This window comes from Diabrotica undecimpunctata, chromosome 8 (assembly GCF_040954645.1).
Source record: "Diabrotica undecimpunctata isolate CICGRU chromosome 8, icDiaUnde3, whole genome shotgun sequence".
Classification (NCBI taxonomy): Eukaryota; Metazoa; Arthropoda; class Insecta; order Coleoptera; family Chrysomelidae; genus Diabrotica; species Diabrotica undecimpunctata.
In genome coordinates, this window is record NC_092810.1 from 144,150,500 (window position 1) to 144,177,499 (window position 27,000).

The 27,000-nt window shown below is 32.9% G+C and overlaps 2 protein-coding genes across 2 annotated transcripts; both read left to right on the forward strand.

The window, feature by feature from the left end:
• Positions 1-1,860: 1,860 nt before the first annotated feature.
• On the forward strand, positions 1,861-25,351 carry IntS14 (integrator complex subunit 14). Its single transcript, XM_072541277.1, has 7 exons — positions 1,861-2,178; positions 15,936-16,106; positions 16,914-17,085; positions 19,771-19,964; positions 20,069-20,348; positions 22,005-22,306; positions 25,093-25,351. The coding sequence occupies exons 1-7, from the start codon at positions 2,017-2,019 to the stop codon at positions 25,312-25,314; spliced, it is 1,503 nt and encodes a 500-aa protein (XP_072397378.1). The 5' UTR covers positions 1,861-2,016; the 3' UTR covers positions 25,315-25,351.
• On the forward strand, positions 6,709-11,448 carry LOC140448168 (dnaJ homolog subfamily C member 2). Its single transcript, XM_072541276.1, has 2 exons — positions 6,709-7,625; positions 10,136-11,448. The coding sequence occupies exons 1-2, from the start codon at positions 6,913-6,915 to the stop codon at positions 11,286-11,288; spliced, it is 1,866 nt and encodes a 621-aa protein (XP_072397377.1). The 5' UTR covers positions 6,709-6,912; the 3' UTR covers positions 11,289-11,448.
• Positions 25,352-27,000: the final 1,649 nt, after the last annotated feature.

Genomic DNA, 27,000 nt, shown 5'->3' on the forward strand with positions numbered 1-27,000 from the left:
ACATACAGCTTTCCCCTCCTTTATTTGTTCAGAGACTATAAAGTGTAAAGCAGACATTTGTTTGTCAATTGAGAAAGACAAAATGCTGAAATAGCTGTAGTGGGAAGAAATTATAATAAAAGTTATAGAGATGTAGAAAACAAAAGTTTTCAGAGTTTTCTTTTTAGATAACATTAACTATAAGTAATGATCAATTTCGACGTAAACATTTTTAATTGCTAATATATGAAGTGAAAAGAAAGTATGAACAAAACATGAAGGAATGGAACCAAACAGTCATTAAATTGTAAAGATAAATAATAAATCACCTTTTTGTTATTAGGAAACAGCTGGAAAGGAATTAGAAATCCAATCAAGAAATACCTCTAAACAAGTTAAATAAATTCAATGGATATGTCCATATAATAAAGTAATATATGGCTGGAAGTAAAAACGTAAAAGCAAAACAAACACCTAACCCTCAATTTTAGTACAGAAATGTCATGAATGACATTTCTCTCAACATGTTGGATGGAGGTAGCGATACATTTTTACGCTACCAAATTTGACAGGCCGCTCCGGAAGTAGCGGAGCGGTAGCGGTCAGGGCTGCCAGGTCTAGGGATTTATCCCGAATCTAGGGATATTTCAGTATAAAAGGGACAAAGGGATTTTTTTGATATTTAGTGTATAATCTAGGGATTTTTGACCGGCTCAAATATGTACCTACATAGGCCTATTGTAATAACATTTTCTTTAATTCAGGTATAAAACCACTTCGTATTAACAGTATTAAATAAGCGATCTTTCATTACAAATAATTAAGCTACCAGTAAACTACTTGTATTGAGGATTTTATTATCAGATGTCACTAACTGTCCACGTTCTGGGAATCTTCATTTTATGCTACCAAATAGATTTCTGCTAAAAATAGATTCCTGTATATTTTCAGAAAGGAGAAGCAAATTCTGGAGCAGGAATTAGGGGATTTACAAAAATCTTAAGTTTTATAAAATAAATAATTAGGGGATTTACAGTAGGAATCGGGTGAATTACAGGATTCGTGGAAATATATAAATAAAATTCTATGCTTCATCTTCTCATTTCTCTTCGAAGTTGTATTTTGTATTAATTAGATTAAGTGAATAATACATAAGAATATAATAAATAGAATATTCACAGCCAAAAATAAGTACGTTATTCTGTTTTTGTTAAATTTATTCAAATCATCGCTATTGTACCGTATAAAAATTTAATGTTTTTGAAATAAAGGTATAAAACAACAATTATTTTTTTATATCCATGTTATTATATTAGGCAACCATCAATACATCCCATCATTTTATTCAGAATTAGGCAACCATATATACATTTATTCCAATCTAGGGATTTCTAGGGATATTTTAATGTTCAATCTAGGGAGAACAAAAATTTTCACCTGGCAACCCTGGTAGCGGTTTCATTTTGCAGACATTTACTCAACAGTTGTGGAGCAGCTCCGCCTGCTGAACGCGCCCATAGATTAGGGGATAGGTTTGACAATCGTCAAATCAGCAGTTGCCAGATTACAACAGATGTTTACAATTAATCTCGAAAGAGACAAATATTTACTCGTTATTGCATCATATAAATTAAAAATTGCAGAATTCATAAAATAGTATAATCAAAATGTACTTCTTAAAAACTTTATCTCTTTATATTTGAAGCATACAACATATGGATTATAAAAACATGCCAACACTGCCAAACCGAAATATTTTTGACATTTGCGGCTATATTCAGCTTGTACTTTCGGTAAACTCAACCGATTTCACTTAAACAAGAAGAGCAAAATTATTCTTTCTGTGGTTTTGTTTTGACTAATGACATAGAATGTCATTGACATTGACATTTGATTTTGTAAATATATAGGCAACAGATTCTAACTCGATGAGGCAAATATACAAATATAGGAGTAAAAAATAAAAATTGAAGAATTATTATATGATTCCCTTAATTTTCGTTTTCAAGTAACTTAAGGATTTATAAAATTAACAACATGCCTACGATAATATTGCTGGACGTATCTCTTTCTATGACAAGGCCTGTTCAAGTTGGTGAGGGCTTTGAAACAGTCTCCAGAAAACAACTGGCAGAATTAGGAATTAATGCATTTTTGGATTATCTTAGCATACATTCTAAATTAGAGTTTATATCTTTGGTAAGTCCTTATAATTTAATCATGTTTTTTTTCAAACTATGGTGCCTTTTTACTGTAAGAAAAATATTTTGGGGTTTCCAGGTGTTTATCAAATTTTAGTTATAAAATATTTTATATTAGGATTCAATTTTGTCTCTGTTTTTTGTGACTCAGTTTCAAATAGAAATTAATTTACTAATATTACAACTTTACAAAGTTTAGTTTTTAATATAGTTTGCTGTTCAATATGAGGATTGTGGGTAGATAAACATGTAAAGATTATCTATGATTTTGAAAATATGATTTAAATCGAGTTGAACATAGGGGTAAAAATTTAAATCTGTTATTAAAAACCTTTATGTTGCAACAGCTAAGCATAAGTCACCTATCTCGTCTAAGTCGGGTTTTAATTCAAAGCTATCTGCTACAATAAATTATACTTGTACTAAAACTATTAAATTACTCAGATATTGTAATAAATTAATAATTCAGTTGTTTAATATTGGTAGAACTTGGCATTAATTCACATTCACTCATTCATTAAACTAAGAAAAAAGTAAGTTGTTCTCAAATGATTGGAGGGTTCAGAGGCCAGTTAATGGAAGTCAACAACTAATATAAGTTAGTTGATTAAATATTTTAAGTTTTTTGTATAACATGCAAATATAACACAAAATCATACCTGCTATGTCCAATAAAAGTTTCAAGGAAGTATTGGCATACACACTAAAAAACTGATTTTTTATAATCTCCTGACTTACACTGATTGGCATCTGAAGTCTCCAATTACTACCTTCTCTCAGCATTATCCAAATTTATGGAAGAAAAAAGATATTTATAAATTTCTTCTTTGCATCAAGAAGTTTATGTATTACAAAGTTTTAAAACCATAGGAATTTTCATTCAATACTACACCAAATTCAATAGTATTCTTCCTTCCACCAAGAGAAACCAATGTACAAAGTTTTATTAAGTATCAAGATCAAAGGAACATCCTGAAGAGCTGAAGTGAAATTAGAAGTTGCTCGAACATACTCTAACTACTGATACAGTAGAGAAAGTCAATCAATTAGAAATCATAATAGCTAAAGACACATCTATTACAAACTAAGGCAAACAGGGACAGTGCATCCAGGTCCCAAGTGAAAGAAGAATGGACAAAAGAAAAATCAACACATCACATAAGGTTCAAAAAACATTATTTATTCATCTTCTCATCCATTTATCTGAGTTAATTTGAAGCTACTGTGACAGCTAACTATGGAGCAGAATAAAAAAAGATTATTTCTATGACTGCAGTTTTACAAGATGATGCTATCGACATTATTTATGATTGATAAAAAATGGATGGAGTGGATAATGGTTGATACCTTCTTTAGTAGGCTGAGAAAGTGAATTACTCATGACAAAAAATTTTTATTCATGAAGAATAAAAAAAAACACAAAAAGTATAAGTTATGTTAGTAGAATTTCAATACTTTTTGTCGCAATGAAATGGCTAAGAGAAAAACATGCAAAGTGACCCATAAAATCAGTACTGACAATGCTCAGCCTATAAGACAACTTCTTTTCGAAATGAGACGAAGCTGAAGAAAATATTAGAGATATGGGCACACAAGAAGTCATTGAATCATCAAATAGTCCACTTGTAGTCCTGGTAAAGAAGTATGTGGTAACAAAAATAAGAGAAAGATAGGTACTCCATACCCAGAATAGAAGGTATAATGGATAATACCCTACCTCCTCCAAGCTTGGCCGCTAAATCTGTGGTTTTACTGTTACAATTGTCAATATTGTACAATAAATGACCAGAATTTAATATATATGTATCCAGAGTAAAGCACCTTGGTATATTTTTCAATGAAAAACAAACTTTTATTGACTATATTAATACAATTTCTCTGAAAGGTTTTAGAATGTTGGGTTTCATTTTCAGAAATTGCAAGATATTTTCCATTGACGCTATAAGATTAGTTTATTGTGCATTGATTAGATCAGTGTTGGAACATTGCTCAGTTGTATGGTATCCATACTTTAAACACATAAAGATATGATAGAAAGAATGCAACAAATTTTTGCGCTTATGATTCTAATGTAAGAATTTTCAACCATGATTATTGTCCAATGGAGAGGCAACTCTCTTTGCCCCCTCTGAGCCTTAGGAGAGATTATTTTGGTGTTTCATTTATTTACAAGGTACTTAGTGGTGGCATTGATTGTGCTGCTCTGTTTGGTCAAATCTACATTAAGATCCAGCCTACCCAGGGCTTCGTCTCCAGTTAACATTTTATGTTCCATTCCATAGAACCTTTTATGGTATTAACAATCCTTTCAGTCTTGATAAACAATTTAAATATTGATATTTCTAACGTAACTTCAACGAAATTTAGAAGAAGCATTTTGTTTTAGTTTTTTTTATTAAGACTTGGTTTATTTTTCAATTTAACATAAAAATAATGGTGATTTGTAGTTAAGTTCGTTATATTTTATTTAAATGAAAGTATTACTAGGATAAACTATTTATTTTTGTACTAAACATAAGCATTTATTGTGATTTAGTCTAATAATGGGGTTTTGCTGTATAATAAATAAATAAATTGTCGGCCAGTTTCCCTAGTGTTTGAGTGTCAATCTTCAATAAGCTCGAAATACTCGACCCATCTGGCATCAGTATTCTTTCCTCTCTATATTTTCTCTCGTTGTAGAACTTCTTAGCTTCATTATGTTGGTTTAGATGTTTAATTTGATTATTGCGATGGAGGCGCTTGTGGGAACTTCACTACCAAGTGCTACCTGCAAATTTTCAGACAGCTTTTTTTTGTATCTTGCTGGGCATTCTTGTCTTTTTACTTTTCTCTACATTCCGTCACAGTTTGCTTTTCCTGGAAAAGTACTTGTACGACATAATGATCCGAATCACAGTTGCGACCTCGTAAAGTTCGCACTTCCATCACTGAGGAAGAATGGCTTCTAGATACTAAGACATTTTAATCTGATTCATTACACTAGTTCCGGGCGCCTTCTAGGTTTTTTTTTATGAATATTTGTATGTTAAATATACACCTTTTATCACTAGCCTGTTACTGTCGACAATATGTCCAAGAAGACATCCGTTTTTGTAAGCAGGTTCTAATAAAATGTGGTTCTAAACCAGAGCACAGTTCTAATAAAAGTTTTCTTGTCAATCTTGACATTAAAATCTTCCAGTACCCGAAAGACATCATAAGTAGGTATCGCAATTATCGTAGAAATCGCTTTTATCAGCTTTATCTGTATCAATAGTGGATAAGTTACTAAAGTATCCCTTAAATTTGATTGTGCGCATTCTGTAACACAAATATTCAAGTAATCCATTATTATTTACTGGAAATAATCAACCATGTTCTTTTTTCGATAAAGTTACATATCTCTTGAATTTTGAATTTTATTCACAACTTCCATCACTTTGCCACGTTGGAACATACTTATAGCATTCCATGTAGCCAATGTCAATTTCTTTAAAATGTCTCCAGGTTCATTGCCACAAAACCCACTCTAATTTCGAGGAGCTTCAAAGTGTTCGTAATGAATAGTTATTTTCTGGGATAAGATTGTTAGCAGACCTAATTTACAACCTGGAGAACCACGAGCCTTGATCTAGTCTAAGGGACACTCTCCCCCTAGACGAGCTGCCTTCACTGCGATTAGAGAGCTAGTTTTACCCTTGCGGTAACTGTCTCTCTATAACCAGGTGTTCGACAAAGGAACCTTGCGATTGATACCACCATCTGCTCCACCGCCGAAAAAATCTTTTTAAATTTGATCATTGGCTGGACGGCAACTACCTGCACCTCTCACGCTTTTCTCGCTGCTACAAAAAAGTCACGCTAAATCACTTCAAGTTTCTAAAAAAAGTCATTTTTGTCCCTCCCAAACTCAAATTAATATTGCGAGTCGTCAATGGTGGCGAGTATAAGTTGAGTGAATGCATTGAGTGATTTGAATTGTAAAATCAAAGATTTTAAAACACATCGTACTGTTTTATGATCAATTTAGGAATGTCTATTATTTTCCATTGCTTATCTAATGTTTATTACTGTTATTTATAATATTCTTCTTACTTATACTCATTGTTAGTTTTTATTTGTGATAAATTTGCAATTTTATGAGATAGATATATATGTGCCCCATCGATATAATATACTATATAGTATATTATATCGATGATGTGCCCACACGCCGTACCGTGTACCGTCATAAACTATTTGCAATTTCTCACGATTTTTTTGGCTACATGTTATAAAAGTAACGTGGGTAGTTCATAAAATTCTTTAGTTGTTACAGAAGCTTATTAGATGTAGAATGACAGTTACAGTGTTGTCAGTCTTCGAATAATATTTAGGGATTAATAAAATCGAAATTTATACATATTCACTTTGTGAAATTTACACCATAGTAATTAAATAATATGTAATCTGACATATAATATCTAAAAAGTAAATAATTTCAAGTTTAAACAAATAGGAGATATCTATGGTGTTATGTGTCACTGTCAATTTAACTTTTATGGTTCATGTGTACCAACATGATTCCATCCTCTTTCATATGGGTTTTTAGACGTTCGCCATGCGGGAAATTATGTTTAATGTTATAAATTATTAAAGTACGTTATAACCGTCAAGTAAACCAGCTTCATTAAATTTGGACGTCCATATTTAGTGTAATTAAAGTTTAACGATTTTTGTGGGTTCCGTAAGAGGTTATGCGATAGTAAACATGGGAGAAGCCAGAATTGCAAAAAGTGGTATTTGCACAGCAGTTGCAATTAGATATTACTTTATTTACGAAAATGTAGGCGGAGGAGAACCCGAGCTTCGTTTTGTGCAACATCCCTTAATTCAGTTAGAAGTTGATATACCAAAAGAGGACAAAGAGGAAGAATTAACCCCAGAAACTGTAACCTATGAAGACGATGTAGAATACTTACGAAGTTTAGATCCTAAAGAATGGAAGTCGCAAGATCATTACAAAGTCTTAGGTATCCCAAATATAAGATACAAAGCAACAGATGACATTATTAAAACAGCATACAGGAAGAAAGTATTAAAGCATCATCCTGACAAACGCAAAGCTTTAGGAGAAGAAATAAAAACAGATGATGACTATTTTACATGTATAACAATGGCTTATGAAACTCTAGGAAATATAAATAGGAGGAGAGCATATGATTCTGTCGATCCACAATTTGACAATGATTTACCTTGTACTAGTGATATAAAAAAAGACTTTTACAAAACATTTACTTATTATTTTGACTTAAATTCCCGATGGTCGGAAAAAACACGGGTACCCAAATTAGGAACTGAAAATTCAACAAGGGAAGAAGTGGAACACTTTTATTCATTTTGGTATGATTTTAAATCATGGAGGGAATATTCTTATGAAGATGAAGAGGATAAAGATAAATGTCAAGATCGTGATGAAAGAAGGTAAGTTTATTAATAGTTATATTACTATAGTAAGTAGAAATGTCTTATTGTCTCTGTACTGCAAAACTTGACAAACATCCTATAAAGAAATTGCATTTAGATTAAAAATTAACAATTTTTGTGAAGTTAAACAGGCCTAAAAATCAGACTTGTTATTTCATCCAATTATAAATATAATAAAATTCCTTTTTATAATTTGCTGAAACATTTTTGACACACTTGGTTTGTAAGCACTGTAGTTTTTCCAGAATCAGCTATACCTATATAAAGTACACATAAGTCATAGCTTTTACTATATTGTGATCTTCACTTCAAATAGATAACTTCTATGTATAACTATGCAATAAGTTGCTATATGTAATACTTATTGTTGCTAAAATGAAATAATGAAACAGATAAATGTTGTATTCACTTTTAGAAACATAAATACAATTGTTAAATTACATGAACTATTTGATTTGTGATGCTGGAAACCAAATAGATTGTCTATTATGATTTTGTCTCGACTTCTTATCAATTTAAACATTTCTACATTATTTAAAATATAAGAATTGTCTTGAACATTGCCAAGAAAATGATGCCAGTATTTTTGAGGACTATTGCTGGAACAATTCAAAGATAATTTGTTTGTTTACATGAAAATAACTTTTGCACAAGTGGTCTTTTATGATCAGTAATTTTGTTTGTCTTTATTAACTTTTCTATAATATTAAAGCAGCAAAACACTCCCGATTTGTAATTCCATTTTACATCACAAGGAAATATACCTATATCTAACAATTTATTATTTTTAATCTATCTACCTTTTTAGAATCATTTGACATGGGCTACCTACACTCCTATGAAGTCAACTGAAACTGTAGAATATTTATATTCCTGAAAAATTAAATTATCATATTTTAGACACATAAAATATATTTTGTTAACATTTATTGAATTTATTCATTATAATTTTATAGAAGCCTACTAAATTGAGACATTATAGGAACTAATGCGAAAAAGAATATTTTGTGCAAAATTTTAAACAAAAAATATCAATTACTATGTGAAAGATAAGGATAAATTAAAAATTTAAAAACTTAAAAATTACATACACAGAAAAATTATTACATTATATATAGCATAAATTATAATTGTTTTTGTTTGGAAATTTCTTTTAAAAAAGCCTTATCTGTTACTATTATTGTATGTTCAATACTGTACTTAGTAAATACACTGAGAAATTTGTTCCCACAAAATTGAACTATAATTCAATTTAGCCCAATATAAAAATAATATAATACTAGTAATCGTAGTTATGTAGTAGATATGTACAAACATTTTTGGGACATAATCTTACATATTAAGTCACTTAGAGCTAGAAAAAACAAAGAGTCAAATTAGAGCGCAATCCTTTTGATACAGTAGGTATCTGCGTTGGTCCAATTTTTTCCTTAGATGGAGTGGGAGCCATATGGAGTAAACCTGATAATAGTAGTTATAGTAATACTAGCACTAATGTATATCCCAGGATGGCATAACATTAACAAAATGATTCCATAAAATGTTCCTTACACCAAGAGGAACAGATGTATCAAGTTTCAAAACCAGAACTTGTATTTCAAGAAAAAGAAAAGTCATAAAAATATGAGAAGATCTGTTGTATCAACAGTGTGATTGCCATTTTTAAAATTAAAAAAAAATTAAATATATTTTAGATTGTTGAAACAACATTCACAGGGAATATGATGTAGACTTAAGTTCAATAGAGTATCACTCGCTTTTACAACAGTCAGTTCCCTATTGCTGAAAAAAACCAAATCCAAAAATACATTTCTCTCATTTGGTATAGTTTAAAATTTTAAATAACCGAGTGTTTGAGCAGCATCTACAGCTGGATCTTCTCTTGCACCATGAACCAATACACTATACTCATCATTAGACCATTATGTGTTCAGTATATTGTAGTTATGAAGTTAATGAATATTAGAACTTCACATCCACTTAATGTCTTACTCGTTCTACTGCATCTATCACTACTATAAAAGTTAAAATCTTTACACTTTAATTCACTATCCATTATACTGTTGTTTAAGTTATTTTCGACTAAAACAATTATAAGGGCAGCATAAAATACTTTTAAGAGACCAAAAAGGTTGGTACCTCCTACAAATAGACCACCTACATTCTGGTAGTACCCAGTTACTGGAGTAGAGATTTGTTTTTTTTTGTTTAGCTGAAACCCCAACAAATAATCGAGTTAACCTCCCCGGTAGATGTTCTTTCCATTAATTTCTGTTTATCAGCCATTCAAGTTTACCTTCAGATTTAAGAGCTAATTTAACTGCAGCATCATCACATATGAGTTTGACTGGCCTATTTCGACCTGAGTGTTTGACTACTCATATAACACAACTTACAGTAGTTTCAACCTGCAGCAAACCAAGTCTATTAAAAGTCTCACTACTATATTATAAGTTAATTTTAGTTTTGTTTGATTGATTTATAACATGATTTTTATTTATTTTTAGGTATGTGGATAAGTTAAACAAAGCTGAGAGATTAAGAAAGAAAAAAGAAGAAATGTCCAGAATACGCCAGTTAGTGGACCTATCCTATAGCAATGACCCTAGAATTGCGAAATTTAAACAAGAAGATAAGGAGAAGAAACTAGCAGCAAAAAGAGCCAAGCAAAATGCAGTACAGGCGAAAAAAGAAGAGGAGGAGAGAATTCTAAAGGAGGCTCAGTTGGCGAAAGAACAAGCTGAAGCAGCTGAGAGAGCTAAAATCGAAGCAAAAAGACAAGAGAGAGAAGTACAAAAAAAAGCGCTTAAAAAGGAAAGAAAAATTCTGAGAGATATTTGTAAATCGAATAATTATTACGCAGATAATGACGATCAGAATTTGACTTATATGACAGCAATAGAAGGGATGTGTGAAAGGTTATCCTTAACAGAATTAGAAGATTTAAATAAGAATTTAAAAAATAATGGAAAGTCCGCTTTCATAAAAGCCATTAAAGAGAATGAAGCTTATTTACAAAAAGAAAGGATGGACTTACTAAATTCAGCTAAAACTAAAGTTAATACTGAAAATAACTCTACTGCTGTTGTTATGGTAGCACCTGATTGGAATGAAGAGAATGTCCAGTTATTAGTTAAAGCTGTTAATCTTTTCCCTGCAGGTACCAATCAAAGGTGGGATGTTGTGTCAAACTTTATTAATCAACATCGTACTTTCTCACTAAACAGCAGCAAGTTTAATGCTAAAATGGTACTTTCGAAAGCAAAAGATCTCCAAAACACAGATTTCTCTAAAAACAATCTTAAGGAAGTTGCAAATAAGCAAGCTTTTGACAATTTTAAGAAGGACAAGAAAAGTGTGCTTAACATTACTGAATCTGATATATCTAAAAAATTAGATGAAGTCAGTTTAAGTGATAATACTAAAAAACCGACCACTAATGGAGAAGCCAAACCAAAGGCTGATCTTCCTTGGACAACCGGTGAGCAACAACTTTTAGAACAAGCTTTGAAAACCTATCCTGCTTCTACTCCTGAAAGATGGGATAGAATCTCAGAATGTATACCTAACAGATCGAAAAAGGACTGTATGAAAAGATATAAAGATTTAGTGGAGACTATTAAAGCGAAAAAGGCTGCACAAGCTGCTGTGACTAAATAATATTTTTGAATCTTAGGTCATTTAAATTATATTTATTTAGCAATAACTAAATGATTATTAGTTGTGAACTTTCCTTTGTTATAATGAAATTAAAGATCCCATCCAGAACCGATGTTGTATTATTTCTTTATTTCTAACAATAAACTACTTTTTATTACTATTTTTTTTTATTTTAATCATTTTTATTTATGCTGAATTATGCTTTCGAATTTCTGGTTTTTTTTTAAACATTTACAAGATTTTTGATATTCCGATTGATGACCACCGAATCTATAAATAAGTATCGTCTTCTTCAGCCAAAAATTTAGGATCACAGATGGTTCTCGAAACCTTGGCAACTAAATCAAAGCAAATAACTTACAGTTTTATCTCGAACTTAGCTGCCTTCAACATATATTTCTGGACTCATAGAACAACACTTTCACTAACAAACTTTTTCTTTGTTAACTTGTTAAAACTTCCTAATTATACTCAATCCATATCATCACTATCCTCAGATTCGCTGTGACTCTCAAGATCATCGTCGGATTCGTTTTCTTGAATATTAATAATTATTTTATCAATTGCTGCATCCATGGCAGGTTCCAAGTCACGAAACTATTTTTCAAATTTCATAGCATGTTTGCAGCGATTCTGCCAATGTTGTGAAGAAAAATTCATGACAACCTTTCAACGTCTGGCAATAAAAATGTGATGTTTGTAGTTGCAACATATTGTTTTAGAGACGCACAAACAAGTTCAATCGGACTAAGCTCCGTATGATAAGGTGGTAACCTCAAAGTATTGTGTCCATATGCTTCAAGCATTTTGTCAACTTCGTATGATTTAAACCTCAGTTTATGCATTTTTATAATATTATATAAAACTACCTTTAACATATCATCCAAATAGTGAATATTTTTGCTTCGTAACCACCATTTCATTTAATTTTTTCGAGGAGCTTTCTTTGATTGTACATTGTGGTGCGGTGCATTGTCAATAACAACAACACTACACGGTGGTAAATTAGGTATCAGTTTAGTTTCAAGCCATTTCTTGTAATTAGTAAAATTCATGTCATGAAAATCACTCGACTTGGTTTTTGACTTAAAAATAAGCAAAGCGCTTGGTATGAAACCATTTTCCCATCCAGCATGAACTATTACTAATCGTTGCCCTTTCGACACTGGTTTTCGTAATCCTTTGTTACTGTGATCGGTCCAAGTTTGTTGATTAGTGTGGGAAAAATGAATGTATGTTTCATCCATATAGATAATTGGTCCATCCTCCTCACGGTAATGCTTAATATGTCTCAAGAAAATTGTTCCTAGCTCTCGAATTTTATGTCGCTCCATAAGTAACTTTCGATTACTTTGAATTTTGCGCCATTGAAAACCCAAATCATGTATAATTAGACTCTACCACCAAAGAATATAGACGCTTATAAGCTAAGCGTCTATATTCTTTGCTACCACCGTCAAACCGCAAATCTTCTTTTGGATGTAAGCATTTGAGAGTGGGTGCTGTTTTTTCCTGTAAATACCAATTGTGAAATTGTCTTCGAAATATTCTCGAATCAACATCATTTAACAATTTTTTCGAAGTTCTATTTTGGTTATGTTTTGTCTCAAATGACGTAACTTCCCTCTTTTCAATATTTTTTCTTTGCTTCTCAATGTTGTTTACCGTACCCAGACTAATACCAATTGCTTGTGCAACCCGTTTGTGTACTTGTGACAAAGGAACTAATAACTCACCACGCTCCGGTCTCATTTCATAAAATTTAATACGTTATTTACTATTTCACGACTTTGCACGCTTAGAATTTTATGTTTTACTAGCGATTTAAAATCCATATTCAAAAATTATTTCACCGACTGTACCAACTGTACAAACAATTACATTTGCTCCTCGACGTTTCGCCTACGACTGATCGCTTTGGCGCTTTGGGTTTACCATTGCGCATCCAAATCTCAAATAAAAAGTGAATCCGGTCGTGCTGTATGTGTTCTTAATGTATGTTTCATACTCATTTTTCCTGACACGTAGTGGTCTTACGGTTTCTCCCACGTAGAAATGGTTGCATTCACAGGAAATTTTATTGATGCAGTTTTTTTTTATTTTTTCTTGTGTGTTGTTTTTGGTTTTGTCTACGATGCTAGCTAACATTGAAAATTATGTTAAAACGTGTAGTCAGGGAAGCAATAGAGATTGAAAAATATACAGATAACGACATTGTTTTATTGACCATAGAAATTAAGATTTACTGCAATCCCATCTCTAAAACTAATTTTTTGGTTATTTTTTAGCCTTTTGTAAATAAGTAAGTAAATAAGTAATATGCTTTATTGTCACTAAAAATTTTATGGCCAAAGCTTACAACAATAAGACAAAAAGAAGAAAAAAAATCAGAATAAGAATCGTTTTTACTTTTAAATAAAAAAAAACAATAAAATTCTTCCAAACTTAAACATAAAAAATTTTACCTAAGTAAGAACCTACAAACTTTGTAAAATGTACCCAACAAAAAATAAGAATTAGGAAAGCAGATGAATGAATTAAGGGCTCAAATATTCCACCTCCTTGTGCTAAACAGTAATTAAATCTGTCATACAGATTTCTCCTCATATTTTGGAGTAGGGCTGGTGTAATGCTTGCAGAGAAATGAAGTATTTTTGCCCTAAATGGGACTAGGTTTGTGGCCCTTTCAAACTGATCCATATAAATGTTTTCTTTGAGAAAACCTCAAAAAAAGAAATCGTTAGGCGCTAAGTCACAAGATCTAGCGGGCCATTTAATTGTATCACGTGTACTTATCAGTCGATCAGGAAACGTTTGATTAAGGAAGTCAATAGTTGCTCTAGAGTTGTGAGCCGAACACCAATCCTGTTGGAAATAAACCTCCTGAAAATTAACGGGAAGGCATCGAACTGCCGAAATGATCTCATTCTGTAAAAGTTGAAAATGTTTGGGCCAGTTTAGGTTTCCATCGATAAAAAATGGACCCACAATATGGTCGCCTAACATCCCAGTCCAAACATTTAACTTTTGCGGATTATGCGTTCGCACTGCAACACTGAGGTGCTTATTTTTCCGAGAATAATACCTTGCAACGGATGGATTGTGTTTTTTCTGTAATGAAAATGAAGATTCGTCAGAAAATAAAATGTTTTTTAAAAAATGTACATTTTCATTCTGTTTATCTAACATAAATTCACAAAACTCCATCCGCCTAAAGTTATCTTCCGGAAACAGTTCTTATGTTGGTTTTATCTTAAAACAGTGATACCCATTCCTTTTGAGAACTCGCTGGACAGTTCGAGCATGCACGTTAACTTCTCTAGCAATTTGTACACTGTTGCAGGGTTCACTAACTTCCACAAAAGTACAAATATCAATATCCCTGTTTTGACGCTCCTCATCGACAGGTCTAACACGTGGTTCATTACCCTCATGACACTTTTTACAACTATTTACACATCTCGAAGTTTGAAAATGTTTAATAGTATTTTTAACTGTTGTAACACTTGGTGAGGGTCTATTTTCGAAGGCAACAATAAATGAATCAATTACTTCGCGTATCGAATGACCCTGAAAGTACCATGTTACAAGTTGCACTTGGACGATATACAACGTAATAGGCATTTTATTAATTATTTGTTTATCCTTTCAGAACTTCATTTGAAATTTTTAATGTCAATGTGACAATTACGACACTTCTTACCTACTGTGAAATGAATATAGAGGTGGAAACGTGTAACATGTCATAGCGATTACCATTGTGTTGTGTGGTCAATAAAATAATGTCGTGATTGTATAAAGTACAAAAATTTCCATTGGATATATGTATTCACTGAAAATTTCGAGAAAATTGAAAGTGTATATTTTGTTTTAAATTTGAATTATTTCAATTAAGGGTGACTTGCTGATTAAAAACATCTAAACATGTGGCTAAAAATTATGCACCGTTTTGCCGAAAAATCGAAAAAACTGTAGACCGTTGGATTTTTATCAAATTTCGTTAATCGCCTATATTGGCGTCAATTTTGGTCCAAGAGTCAAGCGAATGAACATTTCCTACATAAAATTAGCCGCTCGTTCTTCTGCCATACTCAGAATTTTCCTACATCTAACTGTTCGTGAGAAAAATTTCCACTGGGATGTCTGTATTTGCTGAAAATTTCGTGAAAATTAAAAGTGAATATTTTGTTTGAAATTTGAATTATTTATTTATATTATTTTTTTTTGGAAAATTTGGAAAAATTTTTCCATGGGGGTACCCTTGGATTTTTATCAAATTTGGTTAATCGGCTATATTGGCGTCAATTTTGTTCCGAGAGTCAAGCGAATACACATTTTCTACATAAATTTGGACGCTCGTTCTTCTGCCATACTCAGAATTTTCCTACATCTAACGGTTCGTGAGAAAAATTTCCACGTGGATGTCTGTATTTGCTGAAAATTTCGTGAAAATTAAAAGTGTATATTTTGTTTGAAATTTGAATTATTTCGATTAAGGCACTACTTATCGAATTCGCAAACAAAGAGTATAAAATCGAAATCATAGGTAACTCAAAAGTATAACTGGGCATTTTTGAAAATTAGATTTTTAGTTAACAGCTGAGTGACTGTTTATTTTTTGCCTAACGTTATTTTACTGATTTTCAGATGGCTTTTTCGTCATTGTACGAAGAGAGGTGTCCGTTTACCAGAGATTACAATGCTATTAAAGCAGAATTAAAAAATATAGAAGACTATGATAAAACTTGCATTGAAACAGCGTTGCATGGTGTTAATCATATGGTTCTTGGAGAGTGGGGGAATAATACTGCTTGTCAGGTAAAATTATTTTTATGTAATTTTCTTTTCCATAAAACCTGGACTATTATTGAACCGGTTAACGGTTGTAATGCCGGGTTTTTACTGTGTCTATAATAGTTACTGAAATTCTTCTTTAGTCATTTATGTACTTAACCCGGCATCCGACAAATGAAATTTTGTAACGCTCTTCGACACGTTTAGTGTGACAAAGCCTAAGTTGAAAATATACTCATTTCTATATCTCGTTGACTTTCATAATAATATGTAATACTGTAGCTTCAGAATACATTACGGTAATAAATTCCAGAAGAACATCTGCTAATAATAGTTTACTATCGAACATATAGCCAATTATATGAAATAAAATTTTTTTTTTTCGAGAAAAAAAAATGTGTATTATGACCGGAGAATCAATACATTTCTATCGAAATTATTACTATGAAAACAAGAAACTACAATAGAAGGAGTATCTAGCTTATCAAAGAAAAAAAACGGACAGTTTTTTAGACAGTTTAAAATTAATTTTTAAAAATGTCGAAGCTACATATTGGTTGGAATATGTAGCTTCGTCATTTTTAAAAATTTTAAACCGTTTGTCCTTGTGTCGGGTTGTGTCAATGTATAATTTTTAATGTTTATGACATTCTCAATATATTGTTTGATAGGCCAAATTTGACGAAATGCCCCTGAAGATGCTCTAGGGAGCGAAAGTACTTGGACAAGATTTAAGTAATAAAACTGTGCTTGATATCTCCCTTTATTTGATTAAAGTTCATTTATTCGAGTATTTAACCTTATATCACTTTAAAATAAGAAAATTTTTAGGTATTATTAGTGACGGATGGAAATACTGGAATAGGAACAAATTCCTTGAAAGAAGCAATTGCAACAATGAATCAAAGGAATAATAAAATACCATTTCCTGTTCCTTTTTCATTCCCAGGAAAATTACATGTGGTGTGTCTCACTTCTCCTAACGATTTAAGTTTTATTAAATGTAAGTTGTATTATCTTCTATAAATCTGTTGTTACACTGTGTTTTTAATTAATATTTAACTATTTTGCACTGCATCCGTTTCACCGTATATCAACTTTCATCAAATATTTCGTTGGTATTGTAGCGAGATTAAATAAAACGAGCGGTTCTAAGTTAAATAAAATATTTATTTACAGCACGATATTATCTTCCAAAACTAAATTACGAATAACAATAAAATGGTTTTATGGTGGTAATTCTGGACAACAGTGTGTAGATTTATTTTCTGTGTTTTTTTGACGGGAGACCAATTCCTTGCGTGCAGTCAGTTCATAATATTGTTAAAAATTTGGAGAGTTGTTATTCTCTTAAAAATTGCAGAAAATGTCACCCTCAAGAAGTGTCACCAGAGAAAGTTGAGGAAAGAGAATACTGGAATACAAAAATTTGTGCAACAATCGAGGTAGATTCAACACGTTCAAGTAGAAGCGTTGCTAGAGAGTTAGATGTTAGCAATGTTACTGTAACGAAAGTATGGAAAGAGCACGGTTACAAGAATTTTAAATATTCGAAAACGCAGCAGCTTTATCCAGACGACTACTTTCGAAGAATGGAGTTTTGTGAAACTCTAATAACGAAGGCTATTTATTTACTGATGAATCTTCTGTTTCGTTGGTAGGGAGACACAATCCTTCCATTACGAGGTATTGGGCGCCGAAAAACCAGCACAGAAGTGTTGTTTACCGACTTAACTTCCTCAAAAAGTTAACGTTTGAACTGGCATTTTAGGAGACCACATAATAGGTCCATTTTTTATTGAGGACAACTTGAATACTAGAGTATACCTCGATTTGTTACAGAATCATGTTTTTCCCGCTATTCTCAATCTTCCTGATGTAAATCTGGAGAATGTTTAGTTCCATCAAGACAGCTGTTCAGTTCACAACGCTCGAATAATGAGGGAGTACTTAAACAATACTTTCCCGAATCGAGCTATCAATGGAACAGGCGATATTAAGTGCCTGCTCGATCTCCAGATCTCACACCCATGGACTTCTTTTTTGGGAACATTTAAAAAGCATCATCTACGATCATCCTGAAGCTAGAGCCCAAAATTTGGATGAATTAAAAACCGAATAAGAGAAGTCTCCAATTCTGTTACAGCAAAAACTCTTACATCTGTCCGCAGAAGTAGGGCATAAAGAATTATTTCTTATTTTATTAGGAATTATTTCAATAATCTTTTTATTAAATTATCTTTTTAAAGAATGCGCTTTTATTTTTAATTCAAACATAAAAAATTGTTCACATTATTAAAAACCGATATAAATGCACCGCCTTATAATGATCAGTGTATTTTATCGAGTTTGTTATAAGAAATGAACCGGGTATACGTAAGCAAAACAAAAATCGACGGACGGAGATGCATATCCCTTTAGTTGTTATGTGTTACTAAATAGTTTTCGTTTTCTGTCTAGGAGTCTAAGGTGTCGGAGGAGATCGGAGAATTATAGTTACCTCGTACGAGGCAATGTTGCCGATTTTAGCGTTTTATGTAGTTTGCAATATCTAATCCAAAACTTAACGTATTGTATATACAAAAATACATTATTCTAGAACATCTCGTTCAGTCCATCTGTATTAGTTACTAACGCCGCATGTTCTGGAGTACCACGATCACTATTTAGAACTCATATATGAGTCATCTTTTTGAAGAATTGTGATGCATTATACAGGATACGTCGAAGATAAGCTTTTTCGTTAGAGTATTCAACTATTATCATTTTGACACTGCTGAAAATTTGGGTTGGCCCTGTTGTTTATTGGCTGCACGCTGCACTACGCTTGTTGAATGTTTGTTTTGTTTACGTTACGTGAACGTCTGTTTTTTCTTGTTTGAGTTGTTAAACCATAAATAGTGGCCATTCTCAATTATATTTTGAATTGAAAGAAAAAATGGCAAGAAAAAAAAAGGCGACGTGGGAGATCCTTAAGTTATAACCACTAAGATTTGACTTAGTGGTTATATTCTAATATATTTTTAAATTTACTGCAGTTTAGTAATACTAACCCTAAACATTTTGGGTATTCTAGAGGCATATACACCTTCTGCCAAATATGGTTCTAATACCCTTATTAAATAATTTGCAGCTTGTTTATTAAGCCGGAATTGCTCCCTAAATTGAACATCATTTAGTGAAAAAGAATTTTGAGTATCCCGTAACATTCTTCTTATCCTCCGTTGTGAGCGTCGGATATCTATCCTCTCTAATTCCTCCAAAACTAGCAAATGTCCGTAAAACATAGCCATATTAATACTTTTTGCCTCAGTTTTCCTTGCAAGGATCAAAACACAACACCGCCTACCTAAACTGAACCTAAGTTCACTTTTCCCAGTCCAGCCAGTCATGTCAGATTAATTTCGACTCGAAATGAAATTTCAACCACTTTCTTGAAGTTGATTAATTTCGATAAATCGAAAATTAGTGACGTCGTTTGGTTAGTTCAGCTGAAATCCACAAGGTTCGCAAAGTCGCATTTCGACGTCGCCATATTAATTTCGACATGTTTTGAGTCGAAATCTCAATTAGAATCAGGGCCCAGGTACAGAGTTTGTTATACTATAATTATGGTCTATTCCAACGATATATTTGATAAAAGTTAACTATCTTCGAAGTTATTTTCGCAATTTTATTGTATTTTCAGCTAAACCACTTTTTCAGAGGTTGATTGATTTAAGTGGTTACGATGGATCTATTTTGGTGCCAGATAATATTCATAGTGAATCGAGCGTAATTAGTTTGTTTCAAAAACTTGCTGAAGATATGTACACGACGTTTAAGGGCACCTTAAAGTGTGGTAATTTAGAATCAAAAATAATATTGTCACCAGCTCCTGTGGTAAGTCGATTATTTTTGCAATTTATATGAATTATATTTTTCTCTCCCAATAATGAACTACAAGTGAGAGCCAGGTTCGAAAATCATTGTTTTTTCTTTTTCAGGCTTATACAAAATTTACGGATTTTGAATGCAACACTCATAATATGTCGGAGCTAATAGAGGTGTGCGGGTTTGTATCAGTTACAGATGTAGGTTCGCCGATGGCCATTAGCCGTCATCTAATTCTTCCAGCTAGTTCTCCAACAAAACAAGAAAATGTTACTAAAAATGAAACGGAAGTCAGCGAAGATGACAGCACTGACGAAGCAAAAATACCATCATTTTGCGTACTACTTCATGGGGCTTTAAGAGTAGAGAATATGGCAGCATTGGTGAATATAGGTAAATAAATTCTTTTTTTTTATTTTTAAATGTTCATTTACAATCTATTCATAAGCAGTCCATTGAGTAATTAGTAAATGTGATGACAATATTTACTTGATTTGGGTACCGTCCAGCGACAGTTCTCCATTTTTACTATGTAACCAGGTCTTCTAACCAAATCCTACGAATTTTGTCCTTGTTGGCTTGAAGTGATATGACATCTTTTACGGTTGGTGCTCCTCGATCATTGTGGATGGTTGTATTGCTCACATACCAAGGAGCGTTAGGTATCATACGCAGTGTTTTTGATAAGAGGGTCTGCAAAATTTTTGTGTTTGAAGGCTTGCTGCAGCCCCAGAGTTCTCTGCCGTAAGTCCATATTTGTTTTAGTAGGACTTTGTAAAGCAGTATTTTGTTCTCCAATGACAAGTGACTTTCTGTCAAGGAACCAATTCATTTGTTTTAATTTTATATTCAACTGATGAATTTTTTGGTGGTAATGGGTGGTGGTAGCAGGAATGGGGGCATTGTTTAGACTATCTTCTTGTTGTAAATGTGATTTGGGCTGATTTTTCGATATTGACTTTAATCTTTCATTTTGTCAACCAATTCTCTAATGCCTAATGTATGCAAGTAATTTTGAAGTTTTTCAGATGCTATGTCTGGGTCTTTGTTTGAAACTAAAACGGCTGTATCATCGGAACACTGTGTCCACACACTTTCACACTGTGACATCGCCACTGTGACGTCATCTGTAGTAGGTATGTCAGCAGTAAAGATTAGGTACAGGAAGGGACAGGATACTTCCCTGGGATACCCGAATTAGATTGAGTGATAGGTTGAGAAATCATTATTGATTTTTACTTGGAACGAACGTTCGTTAATATAGGACTTCAGGATAAGGTACATATCGCTAGGCAGTAAAGATTTTAATTTATATAGCAAACCGTTGTGCCAGACTTTATCAATTTCGCCTGCTGAATATCGGGAAATACTGAGGCACACATAGTTTTTTCATCCAAACTTATCTTGTCTTTATTTACTATTCTCTGACACTGTTGGAGTGTTGAATATTTTTGGCGGAAACCAAACTGATGTTCGGGTATTATGTTCTCGAGTGGTACAGTTTCGCTTATTCTATTTAGCAGGAGTCTTTCAAATATCTTAGACATCAAGGGTAAGCTTATCGTACGATAGGAAGAAGGTTCTGAAGGAAATTTACCTGGCTTTCCAATCATTATAATATGAGCCTATTTCCACCATTAGATTCGCTTTCTTGGGTAGATGTTTTAGAATTCTCCTATCGATTAAATCGTATCCTGGGGCTTTGTGAGAGTTGGTACTCATTATTATTCTGCGGACCTCGGATGGGGAGAATTCTTTTATTGGAGGTGATAGTCGTTGGCAGGATGCATTTAGATATTCGCTAACTACATCATCATTTATATTTTGACCTAAATTTGCAGTAAATAGATACACTATTAAACAGTTATATGCTGAAGCTAAGTCAAGGTTTTTTCTCTCATCTAAAAAAGTATATTTTCCTGAAGCGTGTGTGTATAAGTTTTCACTTTAATATAAAAATTTGACATCACAGAGCGATTTCTACCTTAAATCGAAATAAAATTAAATTAAAAAATTAATTTAAAAATGTAACGTCTTCTTTCTTTGCAGGAGAAAATTGGTTTGGATTTGTATATTCTTGGGCAGATTCGAAGAAAAAGTCAAATTTGATGCTAACCATTTTAATGCCAGGTACTGATATCATACCTTGGTTAGGAGATTTAAATTGTTTGGGATCTGCAGAATCTTATTCATCTGACCAAATAGGTAGCTTTCCTATTAAACCGATGGAGAAAAGAAGTTACTCTCAGAACGGAGTCGTCTGGATTAGACAAGCAGGTCTGCAATCTGATATTCAGAAAATATTACGACATGCTAGAAAGTTGCCTGAGAAAACTCAGCAGTTCTATAAGGTAAATAAGTACGGTACTTATATTTAAACAAGTTGGTATTAATTGGTATTATTTTTTCTTGTGTGTCATTATTGAACACATATGGAATCACATATGGATGTGAAACGTGGACCCTCTCAACCACTGATGAAAATCAATTGAGAATATTTGAGCGCAAAATACTAAGGAAGATATTTGGACCAACCCAATGCAGCGATAGTTCTTGGAGAATTAAAATGAACCACAAGCTGGATGAACTAATGCAGAGCGCAAATATTGTCAGAGTTGTAAAATCACAAAGACTAAACTGGCTTGGTCACCTAGAAAGAATGCCAGATAATCGAGCTGTAAAAGTAGTCCAGAGATGGAAGCCCCAAGGAAACAGAACAAGAGGAAGGCCCCGTAAAAGATGGATAGACGACGTAGAGAGGGATCTTAAAACCATGAATATCAGGCAGTGGCGAAGGAAAGTATCCGACAGGGCAGAATGGAAGAACATTGTTAAGCAGGCAAGGACTCACAAAGGGTTGTAGCGCCATTAGAAGAAGAAGAAGAAGAAGTGTCATTATTGAAATCGTTTATTTATTTATAAATTTCGTCCCGTTGTGAATCTCGTAACTTGTAGATTCTTTCACTGTCGTTATTCATTAGGGGCACAACACCCGTAGATTTTGATCGAACCCGTATTATGTTCGATCAAGGACGTAGAAAGGACTGGCGTAACAATTCATTAACGCTACTGAAGGTAAAGGCCGTTGGCTTTTACTGGCCCTGTATTACTTCATTGCTTCTATCATTTTCAATATTCTTTATTTCCACTCTATGTCTGCTTTCTGTTTCCACTTTTCTACTCCCACTCTTAAGTCAAATATCACCGCTTCCAATCGTTCTTAAAAACAAAATTTTGTGAAGGATTTCCGGAGTGGAAATCAAAACGCCAAAAAAAACTTATTTTAAAGCAAAATTTTTGCTTATTCTCAATAAAAATAGTAAATTGTACCGTTAAGACACGTTTTCCAATCCTAATTTTTGGTTTATTAATTTCTTTATTTCCTTTAATTGCGCTAAAAGTTGTAAAACACGTTCGTTACTTGTCCATACATTTTTGCGTAATCTTCCATTGACAGATTCGGATTTCCGATTCGAATACCTTCAACTATGACTATGTTGGTTACATTTTCTTATGGAATCTTATTTATTTCAATCAATTTTATCACGGCCTGTGACGATAATATACTCTTACCGTCTAGAGTACGCGTATGTATTTAACAAAACATGTTTTTATACCACCACTAGCCGTATAAAAGACCAAGCAAAAACCCATTCGAGGCATTCTTTGTGTGTTGAATGAAGAATGCCTACAGTTCACCAAATATAGCTGAAAGTGTGAAATTCCCATTGCCTGCGCTAACAATGAAGTGAAAACGCACATATAAGTGCGAGGTCCGTCGTTTGACGAATGCGTATCATGATCGTCAGGCGTTTTCACACTTTCAGCTATATTTGGTGAACTGTACCTACCTACCACTTACTGGAACAGATGCGCTGAACGTATTTCATTCTGTCGATTTAGTCAGTAAAACGACATCGATAATTCCTCGTCCTGTCGGTGACTACATGTGCTGAATATACGAACTTCTTTTGTCGTCTCATGTTTGAATCGAACATTTCTTCAATCCTATAGACATTCATTTCGCACTTTCATAAACCTACCCATACTGACACGACTATTCACAATTCATCATCCCATCCCACACATATGTTACATAGATTAACAGAAATTCCGATGTCAAAATACAATTTTGAGACAGAATTAAAATATTATTAAGCAAATAGCAGTAAACAATGGATTACAACGAACAAACATTTAATAAAATGTTAAATCAAAAATTACACAAGAAAGCCCTGAAATTAGTATTTCCACCACCAGAGAAAAAACCCAGTACCTTCTGCTCGATTACATATACAGGCAAAATATCAACAAAAATAGCCAAACACATAAAAAAGAAAGGATATCTATCAACATATACAGGATTAAATGTTAAATTTGTATGTATTATCTGGTCTATACACCCCAATTTTGCCCTTTTTAGAAGACTAAAATTTTTCTAAAATTTTCTCATCTGTAAATATTACCCTATCCCAAAATTCTTGATTTTGTAGCTGATGGTTTAAAGCAAATATAACTCTTGATTGCTTCTACTGTGGTGTAAATTCTGCGTAAAGTTGTTGTCTTTCTCCCCGGAAACTGTGACATAATTCTTTGTCATAATCCTAATTTTCGTAGGATCCGCAAAAGGATTCTCTTCTAATCTCTCCAAAAACGTACGATCTTCATGAGCGGTAGATATTTTTGGTCTTCCAGAACCTTGCTTTCTTTCGAAAGTTTCTTGTTCTCTCCATCTTTTATTATAATTAAAAACTGTTGTTCTGCTTACGTTAAAATGGTTAGCCACGGTAGAGGTAGATAGTGACCAACCATCTTCTAATTTCGTTACAATTCTTGCTTTTAGTTCTTTGCTAGCATGTGGAGCCATTTTTGAGATTGAACAGAATAAGTTATCTGTCAAATTTTAAGATTTGGCAGTGACAATGACAGTATGTAAATCAATGTAAATAATAAGTATTTATCCTTCAAAATACAGTGCTCAATTTTCTACAAAATACGCTTTAAGAGTCGTATCAGTTTTTTAGGAACCAGCTGTACATATGGAATTTATATAAATGGAATAATTTTCTTTTTCTTAGCTAAATATCTTTTTGTACTTAGCTAAAATTAGAATATAAGTAATCTTGTTTTGTTACAGGAACTTAACAGGCTTCGGAAAGCAGCAATATCCTTAGGTTTCTTGGATCTTTTAAACGGATTGGCTTACATTTTTGAACAAGAATGTTTACAGTTACCTCCGAGTGCACATCCTGATTGTGCTGTCCAGTTACAACATGCAGCTGAGGATTTGAGAAAAATACAAAATAGAGATATCAAATATAATGTAATGCCTTTGCAAACTAATTATAACAGTACATAATATTAAATTAAAATTTTCAATATAAATTAAACGTTTATTCTATTTGGTGATTATTTAACCCATTAATTCCCAGAAATATGAACTATTATTGAAACCATCCAAATCAGTGTTTTGTGTTACACAATTAATAAATATGACATGAAACAATATTTAAATTTTTTGACGTGACAACGTCTTAAATTAGGTTGTGGCTCGGAGTCACTTATGAAAAAGTGTAACTCCCGCTCACGTCTGTTACGATGAGTCACCGAACGAGAGAGAGCCGGACCGGCGAATGCCTTGCGTCTCTCTCCCACTCAAACATGATCGGTCCGCTGGTGCGATGCTATTTCTCCTATCATCGTCCTATCGTCAACAAAATCACTCAAATAGAAATTAGTTAAGTTTAAGTTTACATGTACAATGTTTTAGTAAACAAAATATATTTCTATAGTTAAAATTTGTGCAATTCTTATTTTCATTCAATTCCTTGTTCCTATTGTGCAATTTAATAATATTCATATCAATAAATATTCTACCGAGAAAAAGACGTTGTCACGTAAAATCTTCGCCCGTAAAACCGACTTTACAGGCAACCGATTTTTTTTTTTTTTTGATATTTAGCTTATGATTTTGAGAGTGGTTAACGACTCCTTGGCCACTTAGTACAAGGATGTGTACTATCCCCTCTACTTTTTGATATGTGCTTAGAAGCGACGTTTAAGAGGCACTAGAAGACATCAATCAAGGCATATTAATTAACTTACACGATACAACATTCCTTGCGGATAGCAGAGAAGAGCTGCAAATTTTGGTTGATCACATTACACAGTACTATGATAGGTATGGAATGGCTCTGAACACAAAAATCATGATTGTTAGTAAGAACAAGATTGAAGATGAAACAATCTACGTTAAAGGAAAAGCTTTAGAAAAATTACCCAAATAGGTACAATTAATTGCCATGAGTTAAATAAACAATGGGATTGCAACCTTGAAATAAAACGACGCATTGAGATAGCCAGAAGCGCTTTCAATAAGATAAAAGCACTATTATCCAATGGAAAACGGGGATTAGAAATTAGAACTAGAGTATTGAGATGCTACGTATGCTCTGCACTTTTATATGGAAGTTGAAGCCTGGACAATTATGGACGCAACTGAAAAAGACTTGCCAGCTTCGAGATGTGGCGATATCGAAGAATGTGGAAAATATCACGGACACAACACGTAACAAACATGGAAACATTAAGAAAGATGAAAAAGAAATACTCAACACTATGAAGGAAGGAGAAATGAGCTGCTTTGGTCACATACTAAGAAATGAAAAAATATGAGTTGATGCGATTGGTTATACAAGGAAAAAGAGGATTGGAGAGACGACGTGCATCCTAGTTGAAAAATTCAAAGTAATGGAGTGGAAAAACGACAATAGAACTCTTTACTTTAACTCTAGGATGAAGCACACGAAGAAGAAGAAGGACTTGCGAAGAATTGCATGCTCGCAAATGTAAAGAATTCGTTGAGGTCGAAGCGTGACTTCGTGGTCCATTAACGCTTACCAGTTTGGTGAATGTACGCCTTATGGGATTCAGCTCTGCTATTACGTTGAAGCTCCTGTCAAAGTATTTGAGCAAGTGATTTCAAAACTCCCTCTTTGCTTATTGATTTTTAAAACATTTCCTGAAGCTATACGAGTTTAAAGAA

What these genes read in the sequence shown, in the direction of transcription:
- IntS14 (XM_072541277.1), top strand. Translation starts at nt 2,017, where the DNA reads ATGCCTACGATAATATTGCTGGACGTATCTCTTTCTATGACAAGGCCT. An exon ending in GGAATAATACTGCTTGTCAG is followed by an intron (nt 16,107 to 16,913) that starts GTAAAATTATTT and finishes GAAAATTTTTAG; the next exon opens with GTATTATTAGTGACGGATGG. An exon ending in GGCAGCATTGGTGAATATAG is followed by an intron (nt 20,349 to 22,004) that starts GTAAATAAATTC and finishes CTTTCTTTGCAG; the next exon opens with GAGAAAATTGGTTTGGATTT.
- LOC140448168 (XM_072541276.1), top strand. Translation starts at nt 6,913, where the DNA reads ATGGGAGAAGCCAGAATTGCAAAAAGTGGTATTTGCACAGCAGTTGCA. An exon ending in CAAGATCGTGATGAAAGAAG is followed by an intron (nt 7,626 to 10,135) that starts GTAAGTTTATTA and finishes ATTTATTTTTAG; the next exon opens with GTATGTGGATAAGTTAAACA.